General features: G+C 39.5%; 2 gene segments (V, D, J or C); both read left to right on the top strand.

Moving 5' to 3' along the window:
- The first annotated feature begins 1,207 nt into the window (after positions 1–1,207).
- LOC128054672 (T cell receptor delta variable 1-like) lies at positions 1,208–1,782 on the top strand. The segment is given in 2 exon segments: positions 1,208–1,256; positions 1,466–1,782. Coding segments are annotated over 2 exon segments (366 nt in total).
- A 21,689-nt stretch (positions 1,783–23,471) lies between these two features.
- On the top strand, positions 23,472–24,199 carry LOC128054670 (T cell receptor delta variable 1-like). The segment is given in 2 exon segments: positions 23,472–23,520; positions 23,751–24,199. Coding segments are annotated over 2 exon segments (498 nt in total).
- The last annotated feature ends 894 nt before the right edge of the window (positions 24,200–25,093 follow it).

The following is a 25,093-nucleotide window of genomic DNA, read 5'->3' as shown; positions in this document are numbered from 1 at the left end:
ACTTTGGCCACCTGATGTGAAGAGCCAACTCTTTGGAAAAACTCTGATGCTGGGAAAGATTGAAGGCAAAAGGAGAAAGGAGCAGCAGAGGATGAGGTGGATAGACAGCATCATTGACTCAGTGGACATGAATTAGAGCAACTTTGGGAGATACTGAAGCACAGTGCAGCCTGGGGTGCTGCAGTCCATGGGGTCACAAAGTTTGGACACGACTCAGTGAGTGAACAACAACGAAAAGGTGTCTAAAGCCTGTAGATACCAGGTTTCGTAGGAGAACATTACAGCATTATGTCACAGAAAGATCTGGCATACTTGTTTTGAATTTATTTTACAAAGAGAAAAATAATGAGTCACTAACAAGTGAGACTGAACACTGGACTAATGACATAGAAAATGTGACATCAGGACAATTCCAGGACTCACAGTCTAATAAATGCAATTCTAGTTGTGGAGGGGACAGGACTGAATATCCTGATCTTCCTCAAAGTCTAATAAATAAGACTCAATTTCAAATTTCAAAAGAATATTTTATTCCTGTATAATTTCATTCAAAATTTAAAACTGAATAGACTCTGTAAGTCAGATGGACTGATATTTTCTTTTTTTGATCATTTCGTGGTGAAGTAATTTTATTTATTGAGAAACCTAAATAGAGTCACAAAACTCAATACAAAGACAGAGATACATTAATGATTTTGAATAAAATTTCCATTTACCAAGAAGCCTAAGATCTGCAAGTTTTTTAAAAGAGTCATTACATTCTGGATGGAGAAAAGTAAGAATAGGCTAAATGAACGACCTGTTAGCAGATTACAGAAAGTTTCATAGGCTTTAGTAAATTATATCTGAAACAGGATGGCAAAACTATTTTGCTGAATAATTATCAATGTATGTCAACTTGTCTAATATTCAGTTCTCCTCTATTCAAATTTTAATACTGGTTGCTTTTTTCATGCCTTCTTTCAGGATCTGCCTAACTTAATGACCAGGGAAAGACAAGGAGACAGAGTAAAGGCCTGTGGTGAGCCAGACTTTTTCCCATGCATGCACAGACCACGTGGTCTATGAACATGACAGCCCCCACTTCCTGTTCCAGGGAGTCACACGGGTACTGGGTAGTGTTATATGTGCTGCCGGGCACTCAAAGACACTGAACTCTCAGCTTGAGGCAGAACTGAGCACATCTGTTCAGGAAAATCCGTGCCTCATGCAGCTCTCCAGTCTGCTCTGGGTGCTCCTGGCCTTCACCTTCTCTGGTAGGGATGCTTGCAAGCATGGGTGCGCGTGTTCAGGGCGAAAGGACTGCACACAGGCACGTGGAGCTTCACAGGGACTTGGGGAGGAAAGGAGGGTTGGGGAAAAGCAAGCGTCTTAGGATATCAATTTTTTGTCTTTGGATCCTAAATCACTCCTACACTATTTTATTCATTGTATCATCTTTGTTTTCTGATTTTTTTTCCCACAGGATCTTGTGTGGCCCAGAAAGTTACTCAAGACCAGTCAGATGTATCCAGCCAAGTGGGGCAGTCAGTCACCCTGAATTGTCGGTATGAAACAAGTTGGAGCGCTTACTACCTTTATTGGTACAAGCAACTTCCCAGTGGACAGATGACTTACATTATTCATCAGGGTTCAGAAGTGATAAATGCAAGGGAAGACCGCTACTCTGTAAACTTTAAGAAAGCAGATAAATCCATCAGCCTCACCATTTCAGCCTTACAACTGGAAGACTCTGCAAAGTACTTCTGTGCTCTCCGTGACACACAGTGCTTGAAGCAATAGGAAAAGCTGTACAAAAACCCCGGAGCTTAGTAAGAGAGAGCCCCCCTGCTGCAGGACCCCAGTTTAAATCCACACCCACAGAACCCAGACAAGAAATGATAGTCCTGTGGTTATTTAAGTTGTGGTCTGGATCAGAAGATTTAGTTCCAGTTAAAGGCACTTTCTACGTTATTTGGAAACAGGTGTCCAGAGTAATTTTCTACTACTATATTCTCCACTTGAATTTTTGACTTTAAATCAACTGTACAGAACATGTGTAAAGTTGTCTAAATTTGAAAACTTGCCCCATAATATTTTAAACTGGCAGTTTTACTTCATCACAAAACTGGGTCTAGTTGTGTGGAATCACCATCAAAACTATTTCCTTTATCGTTTCCTCTTAGACTTTGCGTCAGGGTGCAATCAGAAAAGCAGAACCATGAGTGATGTAGAATAAGAGATTAGTTCTAGGGATTAGAACTCAGGCAATGGCTAGAGCTGGTGGACGAGTCTGTACAAAGCTGTTATCTTTATATCTGGTGTTGAGCCTGAATTCGCTTTAAGTCAGCTTAGAGTAACATTGATGCTTTTGAACTGTGGTGTTGGATAGACTCTTGAGAGTCCCTTGGACTGCAAGGAGATTCAACCAGTTCATCCTAAAGGAAATCAGTCCTGAATATTCATTGGAAGGACTGATGCTGAAGCTGAAATTCCAATAATTTGGCCACAAGGTACGAAGAACTGACTCATTGGAAAAGACCCTGAAACTGGAAAGATTGAAGGTGGAAGGGGAAGGGGATGACAGAGGATGAGATGGTTGGATGGCATCACTGACTCAATGGACATGAGTTTGAGTAAGCTCTGGGAGTTGGTGATGGACAGGGAAGCCTGGCATACTGTAGTTCATGGGGTTGCAAAGAGTCGGACACAGCTGAGCAACTGAACTGAACAAAACTGAACTGAGGGTAACATTTGTAAAGGAAAGTCTGATGGGGACAAAAGCATGGACACACTGTGACAAACAAAGTCATACTTGAACTGTGAGGACAACTGGAACCCACAGATTGTCTGTTCCTAAGGAAGGGAACAAAGGGAGAATATCCACTTCAATCACTCTCCTTCAGCACAGTGCTGGACGTTGTAGCCAGTGCAGTAAAGCAAATAAATATATAAACAATCTTTTAAGCCAGAAAGGCAGTCAAATTTCCACTATTTTATATCTATGTAGAAAATCCCAAAGAATATACCCTTCAAAACTCCTACAACTAGTAAGTGGGTTCAGAAAGTCTCAGGATATATAAGGTAAACACACAAAGTAAAATGCATTTTTATATACTATCAGTAAACATGTGGATACCTAAATTAAAAATATAATACTATTTATAATGGCTCAAGAAAGACCCTAAATCCTTAGGCATAAATCTAAGAAAACATGTACAGAACTTATACACAGAAAGCTACAAAGCACTGCTACTTCCAAAAAATACAAATAGCCAATTATTCTAGCTATTATCCTAGAAAGACCAACTTTCCCCCAGTGGAGCTGCATAGGCACTTTTAGAGAGAAAAAAAATTGATGGCACATGTATTACGACCTCTTTTTGGACTTGATTCTGTTTATTGAATTCTTTATTTTATCCTCATACCAATAGACCATTCTATCTTAATTACTGGGGCTTCATACACATTTTGAAATCTGGAAATGCAAGTCTTGTTTTCTTTGTCTTATTCAAGGCTTATTCTAGGTCTTTGCACGTCCACGTAAGGTATAGAATAGCTTCTATCACAAGAGGTTGAGGTAATTTGATTGGGATTGTGTTGAATTTGTGAATTCATTTAGGACAATTGACATCTCAGCATACGGAGTCTTTGGGTCCGCAGCCTCTTTATTTGTCCTCTCTGGTTTCTTTCAGTAACCTAGGTCCTCTCCCATTTCCGTCGTTAGTGTTGAGGCTGTTGTAGAGGCTGCATCGCTGCTGCTGTTTAGTCTCTGTCGTGTCCAGCGCTTCGCGACCCCGTGGACTGTAGCCCGCCAGGCTCCCCCGTCCATGGGATTTCCCAGGCAAGAACACTGGCGTGGCTTGGCCCTCCCTTCTCTAGGGGATCTTCCCAATGCAGGGGGATTTTCTACAGGTACAAACGTATGATGTGTAAATAAAAATAGTCCACCTGGTTGGCAGGCAGACTCTACTACCACTGAGCCACCTGGAAAGCAAGGCTGCTTATAACAATTTTATCTTTTATTTCATAAAGCTTTTTTATCTTAATTGGCCTAAATGCCCAGCATCAAATCCAGAGCTATGACTAATGGGGTTAAGAAAAATGTGGATACAGGGAATTAATTCTGCCAGAAATTATTTCTGTTCTGAAATAGCCAGAACAGAGCTAGGATACCTGTCAATATGAGAACAGATTTAGTTGAACAGCCAAACAGGTGGTACCAATCTCTTGTTTGGGATTTTGAAAACATTATTTCATTGAGCAGCCTTAGGAAGTGGTCTTTCATGACATTAGTGTCTGTAGGCGGCAAGGACTGGTCACCACTGAGTACCAGGCCATGATTTATGTTAGTTACCCCAGACCTCAGAAGTGAGGACATTTCTCATCTCCTATGTGATTTTTATCTCTCAAATCAAAGCTATTTTAGAGTTACTGGAGAGGAATCAAGAAAAGGTCTTGCATGCCTTATTAGTTCCCAAGCATTCGATAAATGACATTTTAATTGCATTTTCTAATGCTTTTGCTAGAATCTAGAAATAAAATTGATTTTTGTGTTTGGTGACTGTTTCAGTGCACTAATAGGTTCCAGCTCTTAAACAGCTTGTTCAGAGGTACTTTGTATTTTCTACATGTATAAACTTACGATCTGTAAATTAAAATAGTTCTGCTTCTCCTTTTCAAATTTAACATATCTTATTTCCTTCCTCGGTTTGATCCCAGGTCCTTCATTAGGACAGTGAATAGAAGTAGTAAATAGAAGTACCTGTCTTGTTTGTGATCCTGCAGGGAGTAATATTGACTTTGATATTTTCACTGATACCCTTTATTAGATTTGGGAATTTCTCTTTTATTTTTGGATTGTCGGGAGTATTCGTCATGCAGAGACGTTAGCCTTTCATCAAAGTCTCTTGATTTTTTAAAAGTAAATTAAGTACATTATTTTGGTTTTCATCAAGCAAAGAAAGATCACTTCACCTCATATGGTCAAGATATAATCTTCTAAAATTAAAAATTCTGAAAAGAGCCAATAGGCTAAAAAACTTATTTTTAGATTCTCCATATTTTGGTTTCCTTTTTTTTTCGGTTTTCGTTATTATTTAAAATGTCACTTTGAAATGTTTAGTACAGTCTTCTAAACAATAAAGTCAAAGAAACCAAGAAACAAAAATGATTTTTTTTCCTACATTTTGCTAATATAGTAAAATAATATATTCCTATATAGCTTAAATTAGTTTATTTTAGTTCTTCTATTTTCAGTAGTAGTAGGTGTTGACTTGTGTGTGTGTGATCCACCACACAACAACTACCAAAGAATATTTATGAATATTTGTTAAATATTTATATGGGAATAATATTTATTCCCATATAATAATATTATTTATTAATTATAAATATATAATAATATTTATTCCCATATCATCAGTTTAATTTTCCTCCATCCTAGACTTGTAATGTTTGTTATCTGTTCTTGAATTTTGTCCACAAATATAACCCTCTATTTATCCTGCTGGAGTCTTTTTCTTAACTTGACTGCCATAGCATTGAAAGATTGCTTTCGGAATAATTTCAAGAGTTGTTCAGTATAACTTCTTTCACTAAGTTCATGAATAACAACTCATCTACTCATTCAGAAAACAGATAACTCTTGAGTGCTTTATGTGTACCAACCTCTCTTTATAAACACTGAATAAACTTTAAATATGGGAAGATAAAAGACAAAAGGAAAACTACAAAGAAGTCAACAACTGAGGGTGTGTGACAAAGAAAGGAGCCAGAAACGATGAAAACAATTTGTGGAGTGGTATAGAACTAAGAAAACACAGATGAATACAGAGCTCATGCAACTAAGATGAGTGTATCTCAGTCGAATCCAACTCTTGGGACACCATGGACTGTAGCCCACCAGACTCTTCTGTGCATGGATTTACCCAGGCAGGATACTGGAGTGGGTTCAGTTCAGCTCAGTTCAGTTGCTCAGCTGTGTCCGACTCTTTGCAACCCCATGAACTGCAGCACGCCAGGCCTCCCTGTCCATCACCAACTACCAGAGTCCACCCAAACCCATGTCCATCGAGTTGGTGATGCCATTCAGCCATCTCATCCTCTGTTGTCCCCTTCTCCTCCTTCCCTCAATCTTTCCCAGCATCAGGGTCTTTTCAAATGAGTCAGCTTTTTGCATCAGGTGGCCAAAGTATTAGAGTTTCAGCTTCAAAATCAGTCCTTCCAAAGAACAACCAGGACTGATTTCCTTTAGGATGGGCTGGTTGGAACTCCTTGCAGTCCAAGGGACTCTCAAGAGTCTTCTCCAATACCACAGTTCAGAAGCATCAATTCTTTGGCACTCAGCTTTCTTTATAGTCCAACTCTCACATCCATACATGACCACTGGAAAAACCATAGCCTTGACTAGATGGACCTTTATTGGCAAAGTAATATTTCTGGTTTTTAATATGCTGTCTAGGCTGGTCATAATTTTCCTTCTAAGGAGTAAGTGTCCTTTAATTTCATGGCTACAATCACCATCTGATTTTGGAGCCTAGAAAAATAGAGTCAGCCACTGTTTCGACTGTTTCCCCATCTATTTGCCATGAAGTGATGGGCCCGGATGCCATGATCTTCGTTTTCTGAACGTTGAGCTTTAAGCCAACTTTGTCACTCCCCTTTTTCACTTTCATCAAGAGGCTCTTTCATTCTTCTTTACTTTCTGCCATAAGGGTGGTGTCATCTGCATATGTGAGGTTGTTGATATTTCTCCTGGCAATCTTGATTCCAGCTTGTGCTTCTTCCAGCCCAGCATTTCTTATGATGTATTCTGGATATACAATAAATAAGCTGGGTGACAATATGCAGCCTTGACGTACTCCTTTTCCTATTTGGAACCAGTCTGTTGTTCCATGTCCACTTCTAACTGTTGCTTCCTGAGCTGCATACAGGTTTCTCAAGAGGCAAGTCAGGTGGTCTTGTATTCCCATCTCTTTCAGAATTTTCCACAGTTTATTGTGATCCACACAGTCAAAGGCTTTGGCATAGTCAATAAAGCAGAAATGAATGTTTTTCTGGAACTCTCTTGCTTTTTGATGACCTAAATCAAATCCCTTATGACTATACAATGGAAGTGAGAAATAGATTTAAGGGGCTAGATCTGATAGACAGAGTACCTGATGAACTATGGACGGAGGTTTGTTACATTGTACAGGAGACAGGAATCAAGACCATCCCCAAGAAAAATGCAAAAAACCAAAATGGTTGTCTGAGGAGGCCTTACAAAAAGCTGTGAAAAGAACAGAGGTGAAAGGCACAGGAGAAAAGGAAAGATATAAGCATCTGAATGCAGAGTTCCAAAGAATAGCAAGGAGAGATAAGAAAGCCTTCCTCAGTGATCAGTACAAAGAAATAGAGGAAAACAATAAAATTGGAAAGACTAGAGATCTCTTCAAGAAAATTAGAGATACCAAGGGAATATTTCATGCAAAGATGGGCACAATAAAGGACAGAAATGGTATGGACCAAACAGAAGTAGAAGATATTAAGAGGTGGTAAGAATACACAGAAGAACTGTATTAAAAAGATCTTCATGACCCGGATAATCACGAAGATGTGATCACTCACGCTCACCTAGAGCCAGACATCCTGGAATGTGAAGTCAAGTGGGCCTTAGAAAGCATCACTACGGACAAAGCTAGTGGAGGTGATGGAATTCCAGTTGAGCTGTTTCAAATCCTGAAAGATGATGCTGTGAAAGTGCTGCACTCAATATGCCAGCAAATTTGGAAGACTCTGCAGTGGCCGCAGGACTGGAAAAGGTCAGTTTTTATTCCAATATCAAAGAAAAGCAATGCAAAGAATGCTCAAACTACCACACAATTGCACTCATCTCACATGCTAGTAAAGTAATGCTCAAAATTCCCCAAGCCAGGTTTCAGCAATACGTGAACCGTGAACTTCCAGATGTTCAAGCTGGTTTTAGAAAAGGCAGAGGAACCAGAGATCAAACTGCCAACATCCACTGGTTCATCGGAAAAACTGGAGTGGGTAGCCATTTCCTTTTCAGGAGGCTATTCTTGATCCAGGGATCGAACCCCCATTGCCTACACTACACATGGATTCTTTACCGACTGAAACACCAGGGATATTCCCCTTTCAGTCTGAGAAACATTTCAAAAGGTTGGCATCCGGTGGGAGTTTAGCTCTGCAGTTCATTTATTTAGTCACTAGAGGGGGCTGCGTCATTTGGAAACAGCGGTCTTTTCTGGCTATCAAGGAAAGGAAGTTTATGCTTTCCATCAATGTTCCACAGAAAAGTAAAAAAAAAAAAAAAAAAAAAAAAGATTTTCATCATCTTTAGACAACTTGATTTCATAATCCTTTGTTGAGTGCGTGTGGTCAAGGATTCAGGGAATCATAGCCTTATAGCCTTAACCTCTTCCATGTAGCTCCCTAAACACTGCTTTCCCACTTCCCACCCCGGTTAACTCTTCCCTTCCCGGTTCCTTACGCTCTTTTCTCTTCACTCCTCTTTTTCTGCCAGGATCACCCAGCTCCACTCTTGTCCTCCCCAGATAGTTTGCTTTCCCTTCTGTCTTTTCTCTCTGTCTCAGCATCCTTAGTGTCTCTGTCTCAGCATCTTTGGTGCAGAGCACCTACAAACACGGGCACAGAGGGCATAAGGATTAAGGACCATTGTTCAAGGAGGATGAGGAGAATACCATCCGTGTCATCAGTTACTATATGAAGAACCGATGCATTGAGAAATGTCTTCCTAGATGGAGATAGATGCATGATTCCAAGGACCTTTTCAGGACGCTGAGCTCTAATGTCCGAGCTCAAGACGTTTAGCTTTCTGTCCCAATGTTATTAATATTTCTTGTCCCTCAGAGCAATCACAGCCTACTTTGAAATCTCACATACATCTGCTAGAACATGGATGGGAATTTTTATCTCTTTACAACGCACAGCTCAGTACAGTTTTCTGCGATTAAACAATGTTTTCCACAAGCTTCATGGAACATCAGAAAATGTCTTTGAAGAAGAAATGATAGAACAATGGTTCTGGATAGACACACAACTGTGACTGGTGTTCCTTTTCCAGAGTCAGACTTTAAACTCCACAGAGGATGGCAGCACACACCCTATGAGTTGGGGATGCCTCTCCTTCTTTGGGGGACATGACTAAAACAGGGCAGGAAAACCTAAACAAGGAACTGCTTGATCATTGGCTGACAAATCCTGGCAACAACAGACTGCAACGGACACCTGCACTGGTTGTAAGTCTCTAACCGCAGCAGTTGCTTCTCTTCTCTGGAAACAAGCCCAGGAGCAGAGACAAGTCTGAACTCTGAGCCCACAGTCCTGGTTTGTCCTTGAAGTATGAGGCTGGTGATCGGAGTAACTGTTTTTCTGACCTTGGGTAAGTGTTCTGTGTCTACAAGGGATGACTTTGAAGCCAAGGAACCGTGAAGGGTCATTTGCTCTCTGCTCCTCTCCCTGTGTTTTAGTCAGCATTGTAGCAATGGAATTGAGAACAGCTCTATGCATTTGCTAGGGAGCACAAACTTCCATATGACAGGTTAATTCATAGCCATGATCCAGAAGAGACCTTAGCAGTAAGCAGGTTGGAAGAACTCTCTGGGGTTATTGAGCCAAGGACCCCAGGATAAAGCCTATAGAGTCTCAGATTCTTGCCATCTGTCTTTGGTCCCTATATAATAAGCATCAATAATATTTCTGAGGACATAGATAAAAACACTGGAGTAGGGGATAGGTCCAGACAGTTTGGGGAGTGTTATGCTCCTGATCCATAGAATTACACTGATTTGTTGTCAGGGGATAATTTTATTTTCTTCATCCTTTAGGGACTGTGATTAATGCTAAGACCACCCAACCCAGCTCCATGGATTGTGCTGAAGGAGAGGATGTAAACCTGCCTTGTAACCACTCTACCATTGGTGGAAATGACTATATACATTGGTATCGGCAAAATCCCAATCAGAGCCCACAGTATGTCATTCATGGCTTTCGAGACACAGTGAACAGCAGCATGGCCTCTCTGCACATAGCTTCAGACAGAAAGTCCAGCACCTTGGTCCTGCCCCAGGTCACCCTGAGAGACGCCGCTGTGTACTACTGCGTCCTGAGAGAGGCACACTGGGACAGACAGGGCTGCACCTGTGCAGTATCTCTGGTGGGAAGATGGGGGGCGGAGTGGGGAGAGCAGTCACTAGAGCAAATTTAGACTCTTCTAGAAGGAGAGTCAGAGAACAGTAAGAGATGGGGAAAATGAAGGGAAAGGAAAGGGAAGAAGATGGTTAAAAACAGAAGAAAAAGAGGGCAAGGAATAAGAACCCAGTTTACTGAAGAATCTGAGAAGAACTTTGAGGAACGTCAGAATCATAATTTTAACACAGCAATAAAGTAAGACCTGTTAATAATTTTTATGACTGTTTCTCATGTCAATAAAATGTTGGTGTCAGTGTGCTAATCCCACATAAGAAATGGGAAACATACACATAATTCTCCTTGTACCAAAGGCTTCTTTCATTTGGATCCAAGGCCAAGTCTAGACTCTGATGTGTTATAGCTTTTCCACTTACCAGAAACAAATTACTCTCTCTGAGAAAGACCTAAAATGTTATTGTTGCTAGTCTAGAACATTCATATTTCCCATGAAGTTTTTTGAAAGAAACAAAAATTAAGTGACTAATAATTTTTCTCTTTCTAGGCAGGTCTGGAAACTCTGCCTCTATAAGGAGTTTTCATCAATTTGATAATCCCGAAGCAGCACATGGGGGTTCCCCCATGGCTTGGCAGTAAAGAATCCACCTGCAGTGCAGGAGCTGCAAGAGACCCGGGTTCAATCCTTGGTTCAGGAAGATCCCTTGGAGGAGGGCATGGCAACCCACTCCACTATTCTTCCCTGGAGAACCCCATGGACAGAGGAGCCTGGCAGAGTACGGTCTTTAGAGCTGCAAAGAATCGGACATGACTGAAGCGACTTAGCATGCAACAGCATGTGGGGCTTACCCTGGTGGCTCAGTGGTAAAGAATGTGCCTGCTAATGCAAGGGACCCAGGTTTGGTCCCTGGTTGGAGAACTAAGATCCCACATGCCTTGGAGCAACTAGGCCTATGTGCTGCTACTACTGAACCATCCTTGAACTGTCCATCTGAACGTTAGTGTCTGCAGATCACTTCCCTTTCACTGCAGTGAAAATATTCAGGTCTTCATCTTCCATCCCTTTTACCCCCAAATCTACTGACAGAGAATCAATATTATTTACAGAGTCTGAGATAAGAGCACAAACTAAAATTATCTTCATCTGGTTTCAAAAGCACTTATTTTTCTCTAAAGTATCCTACTAAAATTAAAAAGCATAATACAAAACTAGTAATCAACAGTTTAAAAATGTGTTTACAATAGAAATTTAAAAATTATTTATTCACTTTCACTTTAATAAAAATAAAACTATTACAATTCAGTTTTCAATGTCCAGCTGGTGGTTAAGATAACTAATATTGCTCTCAATGCAGGCTGAGTCTAAAATAAATGTATATAACTTTTAAAGTCATCAGTACCATTTTTATAGAATAAATATATATGCATTAATATACACATTTTTTTTCTCTTTCTGACTTTCATCATTCTGTTTAACAGACTCTAGGCTCATCCACCTCACTAGAACTGTCTCAAATGTGTTTTTTTTTACAGCTGAGAAATATTCCATTATATATAAGTATGACAACTTCTTTATCTGTTCATCTGGGGATGGACCCTATTTGTGCGGCAAGACACAGACATAGAGAACAGACTTTGGACGCAGTAGGGGAGGGAGAGAGTGGGAAAAATTGAGAGAGTAGCATTGAAACATATGCTTTACCGTATGTAAAATAGATAGCTAGTGGGAAGTTGCTGTATGATGCAGGGAGCTCAATACGGAGCTCTGTGACAACCTAGAGGAGTGGGGGGAAGACTCAAAAGGAGGGGACGTATGTATACTTCTGGGTGATTCACATCATTATATGGCAAAAGCCAACACAATAATGTAAAGCAATTATCCTCCAATTAGAAATAAATTAAATTTAAAAAATAATACTGTTTAATACAGCAAAGTGTTTCAGCCAACAGAAACAACTTCTGGTCATGCTGATTCATGAGCACCCTTCAGAACCACAAGGAAGTGCATAAGAGAAGCAAAAGCTGCATCCTCAGCTCTTCTGGGAAAAAGTGTTTAATTAGGGAAGAACCTACTGCATCCATGCCCTGTGAGAGCAAGATGGGGCTGTGTAATTAATTTTTGCTTTCTTTTCCCTAAAATTTTCCCAAATTCCTAATCAGGGCCTGCCTTCTCCTAAATGTTCTCAGAAAATGTCCCTCAGACCATAAAATAATGATCTTTCTATTTCCCACTCTCCCCCTGGCCAGCACGTTCTGAGTGGGTTGCGGTGGAGGTGGGCCGTCCTGTCCGTGTCCCCGGAGCAGGATTTGCTGGGTGAGCTGATTGGCCGCAGGGGCAGGAGCGACTTACGACACTCACTCCCTCGGGGTTTAGTTTAGTGTCTTACAGTGAAAATGTCCCAGCAAGAAGAGGAAGCATCATGGAGAGGCTCGCAGGCGCTGTGCTGGGGCTTTTGTTTGCCCAGGTTTGCTGTGAGTTGGGGCTGCCCCACAGGGGATCTGAAGGAATGAGACGCTGCTCTATTGTTGAGGGAGGGAGAGGAGCTGACAAGTCCTGCAGACTTTTTATCCTTCTCGTCATCTATGGGGATGGGGAGGGCACTTTCAGGGTTTAGTAGGAGTTACAGTGACCGTCACCAGTGACTGTTTCTCTTTCCTCATCAGGTGTGCGAGGGGTGGATGTGGAGCAGAGTCCCCGAGGTCTGAGTCTCCAGGAGGGAGCCAGCTACACGCTTCAGTGTAATTTTTCCACTTCCTCAGAGAGTGTGAACTGGTATCTTCAGAACTCTGGGGGCCGCATCATCCACCTGTTTTACATTCCTTCAGGGACAAAGCGAGATGGAAGATTAAATGCCACAACAGTCCCTAAAGAACGCCGCAGCTCACTGCACATTTCCTCTTCGCAGACCACAGACTCGGGCACTTACTTCTGTGCTGTGCAGCACAGTGCTCCCCAGGCACCTGCAGCCTCTACACAAACCCTCCGCGGGGCTCGGCCCCTCTTCCAGCCACAGTCACACCGTGAGGCCACCACAGGGCATTTGCAGTGCTTAATGTTACTCACCTTTATCAGGACAGTTTTAACCACAGACACTTTCTGGCCCTACAGATTATGGACTTTGGTCTTTATCTTTCCTTCTCAACAGGTATCTCCTTCTACACTAGAAACTTCTATCTGGGAACTAGCAGAGTAGTTGATAAGAGGATAGAATTAAAATAAATATTTAACCACAGCTTCTCAGTGGTAAAGAATGTGCCAACCAGTGAAGGAGATGCAGAAGACATAGGTTTGATCCCTGGGTTGGCAAGATCCTCTGGAGGAGGAGATGGTAACCCACTCCAGTATTCTTGGGGAACACTGGGGAATCTCATGGGCAGAGGAGCCTGGCGGGCTCCAGTCCACGGAGTCTCAAATAGTTGGACTGACTGAGTGACTAAGTATACATGCTGAACTAAAAAATGTTAAAAAGTGAAAGGAATTAAATGAAATCACTCCAATAAAGATACTACCCAGTGTGGGAGAGGGTGGGGCCTATGGACAGAATTAAAGCAGATATGGACTTAGAGTTCTAGCTGGCTGAGAAGAGCAGAAGAGGAACTTGAGTTGCCACTGAGCACTGATGCCAGAAACAATGGACAAGACACTGGGAGCATCATTTTTGATTCTGTGGCTTCAACTAGGCTGTGACTAGTGGAGGAGAAAATCTAGGATATCTCATCAACTAAGTGGACCGAGAAAACTGGATTACAAACAAGCTCATGCAGATAGAAACTCTAAGAAGGAAATAGGTGTCTGTGGAACTAATGACTTTTTATCTCTTTAAGTAGGGGTGAGTGGACAACAGAAGGAAAAAAGTGACCAAGAGCAGGTGAAACAGAGCCCTCAATCTTTGACAGTCCAGGAAGGAGAGATTTCCATTCTGAACTGTAGTTATGAGAAGAGCGCATTTGACTACTTCATGTGGTACTGGCAATGTCCGGGCAAAGGCCCTGCATTCTTGATAGCCGTAGTTCGGCTATGAATGAAATGGAAGATGGGAGTTTCACAGTTTCCCTCAATAAGAGTGCCAAACAGCTCTCATTGTACATCACAACTTCCCAGCCTGGAGACTCAGCCACCTACATCTGTGCAGCAATGCCGGGCGCTCCCCAGGCACCTGCAGCTGAGCTGCAGCCACACCCTGCTGTGTAGATGAAATACACATGCACACGCACACACACAATCTGTTTGGTCATAAAAATCTTAATATATTTAAGAAAACTGAAGTTATATAGAATTTATTCTGCAACCAAAATGGAAACGACACAGAATATCTAGTACAAAGAGATGTCTGTAGAAACTCTCAAATATTTGGAATATACGCACTGACTTAAAGATAACCATAGGTTAAAGAAACAATTACTATGACTTTAGAACATATTTTGAAAGTAAATATTGTGAGAGCACATTATATAAATATGTATGAGATGCAGCTAAAATTATACATAAAAGGAAATTTATCTATTTAAATGCTTATTTAACTAAAGAAAAAAGGTTAAAAAATTATCATCTAGGTTTTCAGTGAAAGATGATAGAAAAGCAAACTAAACCCAACATAAAACTGAAAGAAGTAAATAATAAAATGTTGCATTGGTGAAATACAAAGAAAGCTATAGGGGCAGCCATGAAATACAAAGTTAATTTTGCTAAAATGGTCAATAAGATTGAAATATTTCTGGGTAGACTTATCAAGGGAAAAAAGAAAAAAACAGATTATACAGATAAGTAACTAAAAAGAAAATTATTCTACAAGTTCTATAATGTTAAAAGGGTAATAAAAGAATATAATTAACAAGTTTATGTCATTGAGTAAGTGTATAGAAGTAGATTTACACAAGTAGGGAAGATTTATTTTTTTGACAAAGTGCAAAGAAAATTCAATGGGGGTAACATAGTATTATGAGCAAATGATGTTGGGACAATTGTATATTCTTGGGAAATAATTAAAACTTGGCCAAATATCACCCCTTATACAAAAATTTGGGTACATCCTCAAAATGAACCATACATCCAAGTGTAAGATGTAAAATTACCAAATCTTTTAGGAAAACATAAGAGAATATCTTCATGACCTAGGGTTAGATCAAAAGAATTTTGACATGACACCAAGAGCATGATCCATAAACAAACTTAGATTTCATCAAAATTAAAAATTTGCTCTTTGAAAGACACTGTTTATCCTGTGACAGACACTGTTAAGAGAAGGAAAATGATCAACTGCAGAAATGACAATGAAATACATTTTCATCAAAAGATTGTGTTCAGAATACAATGAACTCTCTAGACAGCAGGAAGAAAACAACCCTGTTGAAAACTGGATGATAGATTTACACAGATACTTCACCAGAGAGCTATGTGGTAAGGAAATAAGCATATAAAAAGATGGGGAACACATGTATACCTGTGATGGATTCATGTTGATGTATGGAAAAAGCAATACAATATTGTAAAGTAATTAACCTCCAATTAAAATAAATAAATTTATATTTTAAAAAATAAAAATAAAAAGATGGTCAGTCTATGTCCTGGCTGTTATAAACAGTGCTGCGATGCCCATCAGCAGATGAATGGACAAGAAAGCTGTGATACATATACACAATGGAGTATTACTCAGCCATTAAAAAGAATACATTTGAATCAGTTCTAATGAGGTGGATGAAACTGGAGCCTATTATACAAAGTGAAGTAAGCCAGAAAGAAAAACACCAATACAGTATACTATCACATATATATGGAATTTAGAAAGATGATAATGATAACCATGTATGCGAGACAGCAAAAGAGACACAGATGTTTAGAACGGACTTTTGGACTCTGCGGGAGAGGGAGAGGGTGGGATGATTTGGGAGAATGGCATTGAAACATATATACTATCATGTAAGAAATGAATCGCCAGTCTATGTTCAATACAGGATACAGGATGCTTGGGGCTGGTGCATGGGGATGATCCAGAGAGATGATATGGGGTGGGAGGTGGGAGGGGGGTTCCAGAATGGGGAACTCATGTACATCCATGGCTGATTCATGTCAATGTATGGCAAAACCAATACAGTATTGTAAAGCAAAATAAAGTAAATTTTTTTTAAAAAAAAAGATGGTCAGTCTAAATCAAATATCTCTCTTAGTAAATGTCACATTGCACTGGAAAATATGTGGATTATTTTCAAATATCTTTTGATACTGATTTATAACATAATTCCATGGTGATTAGAAAACAGACTGTAGGATTTTAATATCTTTAGACCATGACAATTTGAACCTTGTTTTATGTCCCTGGATATGTGCCAATGTCTCCTAGTTTATAGTCTCTGGGACGTAGAATAGAGTTTGCATCCTGCTACTGTGTGAAAATTGCATAAGTCTTAACTATGTTGATTCATAGTGCTTCTCTGGTCTACTGCACCCTTCTACTTTTCTGTGTATTCATTCTATTAATTTTTGAGGGTTTGCTATTGAAACTCCAACCAAAAAATTTAATTTATTTACTTAAAAAGTAGTTGTAATATATAGTGGAACTGTATTTTGTGCTGTGTTTTCTAAGTCTAATATACACTTTCATAATTTAAAAAATAAAGAGAAAAAAAGATGGTCAACATTATTAGTCTTTAGGAAAATGCAAATTAAGGCACAAAGAGATACTACTTCACATCTACCATAAAGACTAAAAGTAAAAATACTGACAATATCGAGTTCTGGCAAAGATGCAGAGAAATTGGAGCATTCATATATTGCTGGTGGGTGAATCGTCATTCTGGTAAAAAGTTCAGCAGTTCCACATAAACTTAAATATTCACTTACCTTACAACTCTGCAATCAGACTCCTGAGTATTTATGCTTGAGGAATGAAAAACTTATATTTACACAAAAATCTGTACATGAATATTCATAGCAGCTATATTTGTGATGACCAAAAGCTGGAAACCAGTCAAGTGTTCTTCTTTGGGTGAATAGATAAATAAATCCACTGTAATACATCTGTACAATGACATATTATTTATAGATTTTTTCAACTTGTAGTATAGTTGTGTCTCAATAAACCATTTTCAGTTGAAAATAACAAAAATGCATTTAATATACCTAACCCAGCCTACATTAAATGTGCTCAACACTTACTTTTTTAATTCCCTGGTGGCTCAGACGGTAAAGTGTCTGTCTACAATGTGGGAGACCAGGGTTCAATGGTTTGGGAAGATCCCCTGGAGAAGGAAATGGCAATCCACTCCAGTACTATTGCCTGGAAAATCCCATGGACATAGGAGCTTGGTAGGCTACAGTCCATGGGGTCGCAAAGAGTTGGACATGACTTAGCGACTTCACTTCACAACACTTACTTTAGCCTACTTACTTTTTCTTTAGGTGGGAGAAATCATCTAACACAATGTCTATTTTATACTAAAATGTTGAAAATCTCATGTAATTAATTGAGTGCTGTACTGAAAGTGAAAAATAGAATAGTTGTATGATTACAGAAGGAAGGTAAGTGTGTCAGTTTTTTACCCTCATGATCTCAGGGCTGGCCAGGAGCTCAGCTTATTGCTGCTGCCCATATCACCAAAGAATATATAGCAAATGTTCCTAGCATGGGAAAAGATCAAATTTAAAAATGCAAAGTGTGGTTTTTACTGAATGTGTATCACTTTCTTACCACTGTAAAGTCAAAAATCCAAAGTCAAGACATCATAAGTTGGTGACAGTCTGTAGTGATTAAAAGAAACAGACTAATGATACATGCAATAGCTTAGATGGGGCTTCCGAAGTGGCTCAGTGATAAGAATCTGCCTGCAATGCAGGAGACGGGGGTTTGATCCCTGGGTAGGGAAGATACCCTGGAGAAGGAAATGGCAACCCACTCCCTGGAAAATACCAAGGACAGAGGAACCTGGAAGTCTACAGTTAGTGAGGTTGCAAAAGAGTGGGAAATGACTTAGCAACTAAAAAACAATAGCCTCGATGGCTCTCAGGATATATGGTGAATGAAGAAATAGTCAATCTCAGAGGCTACATGGTGTATGATTACACTTATTGGATTATTATGACTGTATACATACAGTGATTCTACCTATACAACATTCTCAAAGAACAAAATTAGAGATGAGAAAGAGATCAGTAGTCAGAGTTAGAAAGAGCTGCAGGGATGGGGAGAATATGCACAGGGGATTTCTTTAAGAGACAAAACAGTTCTGTGTCATGATGTTAGTGGTGGTACAAGAACCAAAACATGTGATAAAATTTCATGGACTAATGCATCAAAACCAAAGAATGCATATAAAAACTGATGATAAGTTTATGGTATTTTGATAAAATTTTATCAATATCAATTTCTTGATATATGTAATTGTTATATTAGTATATATCTATATTTTATAATATCATGTTGTTTTGCAAGCTTCTGTAGTCACTCATGATCTCCTCTGCTTCAGTTCAGTTCAGTTCAGTCGCTCAGTCATGTCTGACTCTTTGCGACCCCATGAATCACAGCATGCCAGGCCTCCCTGTCCATCACCATCTCCCGGAGTTCACTCAGACTCACGTCCATAGAGTCAGTGATGCCATCCAGCCATCTCATCCTCTGTTGTCCCCTTCTCCTCCTGCCCACAATCCCTCCAAGCATCAGAGTCTTTTCCAATGAGTCAGCACTTCGCATGAGGTGATCAAAGTACTGGAGATTCAACTTTAGCATCAGTCCTTCCAAAGAAATCCCAGGGCTAATCTCCTTCAGTATGGACTGGTTGGATCTCCTTGCAGTCCAAGGGACTCGCAAGAGTCTTCTCCAACACCACAGTTCAAAAGCATCAATTCTTCATTGCTCAGCCTTCTTCACAGTCCAACTTTCACATCCATACATGACCACTGGAAAAACCATAGCCTTGACTAGGCGGAACTTAGTTGGCAAAGTAATGTCTCTGCTTTTGAATATGCTATCTAGGTTGGTCATAACTTTTCTTCCAAGTCTGGGCATTTGTTGCCTGTCAGCACTCAGAAGTGAAATGGGACAGAAGAGTAGATGTCTCAGATAAATACAAACTATCCTCCCTGCTTCAGTCATTCATGAGTTATTTTGATCTTAAATTCTATGAACTGCCACTATTTTAGACCTTGTCTGTATTTTTTTTCTACTTATCTATATGCCTTTGGTTATTTTATATTAATTCATCTATTATAGAAATGAAACCAAATGGAAGATTGACAGCTACATTCCACATGAACATGAAACAGTGTACAGAACTTCAGTCACCAACTTCTCTGGTGTTGACAGGTACTAAATGTCTACAGTCTGTAAATATTAAGTTTTGTAGGAGTGCATTATAGCATTACACCAGAGAAAGATCTGGCATGTTTATCTTAACTTTATTGTATAAAGAGAAATAATAATGAGCAACTGACAAGTGAGACTGAATACTCTGGGCCAATGAGACAGATTATGTGACATGAGAACGACTCTAGGACAGATGACCTAATAAGTACAATTCTACATTTAGAGGTAACAGGATTGAATAGCCTGATTGCCCTCAAAGTTTAATACATAAGACTCAATATAAAATTTTAAAATTGTATTATTTTATTCCAATTATAATTTCATTTAAATATACACCACTGAATAGACTCTGAAATTCAGGTGGGCTGATTTTTTAAGGTCATTTTATGTTGAAGTGATTTTACTTATTGAAAAATCTAAGTGGAGCCATGGAAAACATTAAAAAAAAAAAAAAAAGACAGAGGTACATTAGTTGTTTTGTATAAGATTGCTATTCACCCAGAAGTCCTAAGACCTGTGAATGTTTTAAAATAGTCACTAGATTCTGGATAGAGAAAAGTAAGTATAGGCTAAATGAATGACAAATCAGTAGATTACAAGAATATTTCTTAGGCTATACTAAATTGTATCTTAAAGAGGATGACAAAATTATTTTACTGAATCAATGTTTGTCAACTTTGGCTTCACAGCTGAATTCTACTAAAAATTTAGAGAATAGCTAACATCTATCCTACTCAAACTCTTCCATATATTTGCAGGGGAAGGTAAACTTCTAAACTCATTCTATAAGGCCACCATCACCCTAATACCAAAACCAGACAAAGATGCCACAAAAAAAGAAAACCACAGGCTTATATCACTGATGAACATAGATGCAAAAATCCTTAACAAAATTCTAGTGAACAGAATCCAACAACATATTAAAAAGATCATACACCATGACCAAGGGGGCTTTATCCCAGGGATGCAAGGATTCTTTAATATTCACAAGTCAATACAATACACCACAGTAACAAATTGAAAGATAAAAACCATATGATTATCTCAATAGATGAAGAAAAAACCTTTGACAAAATTCAACATCCATTTATGATAAAAACCCTCCAGAAAGCAGGAATAGAGGGAACATATCTCAATATAATAAAACCCATATATGACAAACACACAACAAACATTATCTTCAATGGTGAAAAATTGAAAGGATTTCTCCTAAAGTCAGGAACAAGACAAGGGTGCCCACTCTCACCACCACTATTCAACATAGTTTTGGAAATTTTAGCTGCAGCAATCAGAGAAGAAAAAGAAATAAAAGGAATCCAGATTGGAAAAAAGGAAGTAAAACTCTCAGTGTTTGCAGATGACATGATCCTCTACATGGAAAACCCTAAAGACCCCACCAGAAAATTACTAGAGCTAATCAATGAATAAAGTTGCAGGATATAAAATTAACACACAAAAATCTTTTGCATTCCTATACACTAACAATGAGGAAATAGAAAGAGAAATTTAGGAAAAAATTCCATTCACCATTGCAACGAAAAGAATAAAATACTTAGGAATAAATCTACTTAAAGAAACAAAGAGAGAAGGAAATGGCACCCCACTCCAGTACCCTTGCCTGGAAAATCCCATGCATGGAGGAGCCTGGTAGGCTGCAGTCCATGGGGTTGCTAAGAGTCAGACACGGCTGAGCGAGTTCACTTTCACTTTTCACTTTCATGTATTGGAGAAGGAAATGGAAACCCACTCCAGTGATCTTGTCTGGAGAATCTCAGGGACGGGGGAGCCTAGTGGGCTGCCATCTATGGGGTCGCACAGAGTTGGACATGACTGAAGCGACTTCGCAGCAGCAGCAGCAAAGAAGCAAAAGACCTATATATAGAAAAATATAAACCACTGATGAAAGAAATCAAAGATGACTCAAATAGATGGAGAAATATACCATGTTCATGGATCAGAAGAATCAATATAGTGAAAATGAGTATACTACACAAAGGAATCTATAGATTCAATGCAATCCCCATCAAGCTATTAATGGTAGTTTTCAGAGAACTAGAACAAATAATTTCACAATTTGTATGGAAATACAAAAAACCTCAAATAGCCAAAGAAATCTTGAGAAAGAAGAATGGAACTGGAGGAATCAACTTGCCTGACTTCAGGCTCTACAACAAAGCTAGAGTCATCAAGACAGTATGGTACTGGCACAAAGAGAGAAATATAGATTAATGGAACAAAATAGAAAGCCCAGAGATAAATCTACCTATGGACACCTTATCTTTTACAAAGGAGGCAAGAATACACAATGGAGAAAAACAATCTCTTCAACAAGTGGTGCTGGGAAAACTGGTCAATCACTTGTAAAAGAAAGAAACTAGAACACTTTCTAACACCATACACCAAAATAGACTCAGAATGGATTAAAGACCTAAATGTAAGACCAGAAACTATAGAACTCCTAGAGGAGAACATAGGCAAAACACTCTCTGACATAAATCACAGCAGGATCCTCTATGACCCACCTCCCAGAGTAATGGAAATAAAGGCAAAAATAAACAAATGGAACCTAATTAAAATTAAAAGCTTCTGCACAATGAAGGAAACTATAAGCAAGGTGAAAAGACAGCCTTCAGAAGGGGAGAAAATAATAGCAAATGAAGCAACTGACAAACAACTAATCTCAAAAATAAACAAGCAGCTCCTGCAGCTCAATTCCAGAAAAATAAAAGACCCAATCAAAAATGCACCAAAGAACTAAACAGACATTTCTCCAAAGAAGATATACATATGGCTAACAAACACATGCAAAGATGCTTAACATCACTCATTATCAGAGATATGCAAATCAAAACCACAGTGAGGTACCATCTCATGCCAGTCAGATGGCTGCTATCCAAAAGCCTACAAACAATAAATGCTGGAGAGGGTGTGGAGAAAAGGGACCCCTCTTACACTGTTGATGGAAATGCAAACTAATACAGTCACTATGAAGAACAGTGTGGAGATTCCTTAAAAACCTGGAAAGAGAACTGCCATATGACCCAGCAATCCCACTGCTGTGCATACACACCCAGGAAACCAGAATTGAAAGAGACACACATACCCCAATGTTCATCGCAGCACTGTTTACAGTAACCAGGACATGGTAGCAACTTAGATGTCCATCAGCAGATGAATAGATAAGAAAGCTGTGGTACGTATACACAATGGAATATTACTTAGCCATTAAAAAGAATGCATTTGAATCAGTTCTAATGAGGTGGATGAAACTGGAGCCTATTATACAGAGTGAAGTAAGTCAGAAAGAAAAACACCAATACAGTATACTAACACATATTTATGGAATTTAGAAAAATGATAATGATGACCCTATATGCAGGACAGAAAAAGAAACACAGATGTATAGAACAATCTTTTGGACTGTGTGGGAGAAGGCAAGGGTGATGATTTGAGAGAATAGTATTGAAACATGTATATTATCATATGTGAAAGAGATTGCCAGTCCAGGTTTGATGCATGAGACAGGGTGCTCATGGCTGGTGCACTGGGATGACACTGGGGGATGGGATGGGGAGGGAGGTGGAAGGGGAATTCTGGATGGGGAACACATGTACCTCTATGACTGATTCATGTCAGTGTATGGCAAAAACCACTACAATATTATAAAGTAATTAGCCTTCATTTAAAATAAATAAATAAATAAATAATGCATGTCAACTTGTTTAATCTTCAGTTTCCTTCAGTTCAAACCTTTAATATTAATTGCTTTATTCATGCCCCTTTTCAGGATCTGCCAAACTTAATAACCAGGGAAAGAAAAGTAGACAAAGTAAAGGTGTGTGGTGAGCCAGTCTTTATCTGCACACAGACCACGTGGTCGATGAACATGACACCCCACTTCCTGTTTGGGAGGAGTCACACAGGAACCAGTTACCATGTATATGTGCTGCCAGGCACTCAAAGACACTGAAATCTTAGCTTGAGGCAGAACTGAGCACATTTGAGCAGGGGAATCCATGCCTCATGCCTCTCTCCAGTCTGTTCTGGGTGTTCCTGGCCTTCAGCTTCTTTGGTAGGGATGCTTTTAAACATGGGTGCGAACGTTCAGGGTGAAAGGACTGCACACAGGCACAAGGAGCTTCACAGGGACTTGGGGAGGAAAGGAGGATTGGGGAAAAGCAAGCATCGTATGATTGCAGTATGGTTTGTAAATATTTGGGTCCAAAATTAGTTGAATTTCTATATTATTTTGTTCACTATTTCAGCTCTATTTTCTTTTCTTTTTTTTTTTCCCCCCCACAGGATCTAGTGTGGCCCAGAAAGTTACTCAGTATCAGCCAGACATAACCAGTCAAGTGCGGAACGTAGTCATCTTGAACTGTCGGTATGAAACAAGCTGGAATGTGTACACCTACTGGATATTTTGGTACAAGCAGCTTCCCAATGGAGAGATGACTTACCTCATTCATCAGTATTCAGAAGATGGGAATGAAAGGGACGGCCACTACTCTGTAAACTTTCAGAAAGCACATAAGTTCATCAGCCTCACCATTTCATCCTTAAAGCTGGAGCATTCTGGAAAATACTTCTGTGCTCTCTGGGAACGCACAGTGCTTGAAGTAATAGGAAAAGCTGAACAAAAACCCCAGAGCTTAATAAGAGAGAGCCTCCCTGCTGTGGGACCCAGGTTGAAATGTAAAGCTGCAGACCCCAGACAAGAAATAGTAGTTCTGTGGTTCCTTAATCTGTGATCTGGATCAAAAGATTTGATTCTAAATAAAAGCTTCTTCTATGTAATTTGGAAGCAGGTGTCCTGAGTGACTTTCTACTAATATTCTCCTCTTGAATTCTTGACTTTAAGTCAATCATGCAGAGCATGTGTAACCTTGTCTAAAGTTATAAACTTTTTCTATAATAATGTAAAGTGACAGTTTCACTAAACTACACTCACATCCCAAACCTGGGTCTAGTTATCTAGAATCATGAAAATTATTTCCTTAGTCCTTTCTTCTCACACTTGTGTCACTTAAGATACAATCAGAGAAGCAGATTACCAGTGGTGTCAACTAAAAAATTGGTTGCAAAGATTAGAACTCAGGCAATTGCTAGATCTGGTGGAAGAGTGTATACAAAGCTGCTATCTTTGTATCTGGTGCTGAGACTGAATTCATTGTTAATCAGCTAGAGTAGTATTTGTAGAACAAAGTTGGATATAGAGCAAAGCATGGACAAACTGTGACTCATAAGGACATACTAGAACCAGGAGGGTAATGGAACCCACATATACACACTAAAACTTGTCTATGTCTCACTTCCTTCAGTTTCACAGTAGTGAGTGAACATAGAAGTGAGTGTCATTTGGCATCATGCTAACATACCTACTTGGTCCAAGACAAAGAGAAGATGAGGAGGAGGTTTGGGAGGAAGTGGAAGGGTTGTGAATCAATGATAAGATCAGCTATTAGATCAGCAGCAACATGAGTGAGTAACCATAGTCCCTGGAGCCCTGCACCAACCACCAAAACATAAAAACTGTGGCTGCTTCATCACAACGACCTTCCAAATGTCACGCAAATTTCTTTGGTGGCCAACCCTAACCCAGAAAAATACGGGAAGCACATTCTGATAAAGATGTGCTTTATCAG

This window comes from Budorcas taxicolor, chromosome 10 (assembly GCF_023091745.1).
Source record: "Budorcas taxicolor isolate Tak-1 chromosome 10, Takin1.1, whole genome shotgun sequence".
Taxonomy (NCBI): Eukaryota; Metazoa; Chordata; class Mammalia; order Artiodactyla; family Bovidae; genus Budorcas; species Budorcas taxicolor.
The sequence above is the reverse complement of the archived record's forward strand: the minus strand, read 5'-3'. Positions and strand labels throughout refer to the sequence as shown.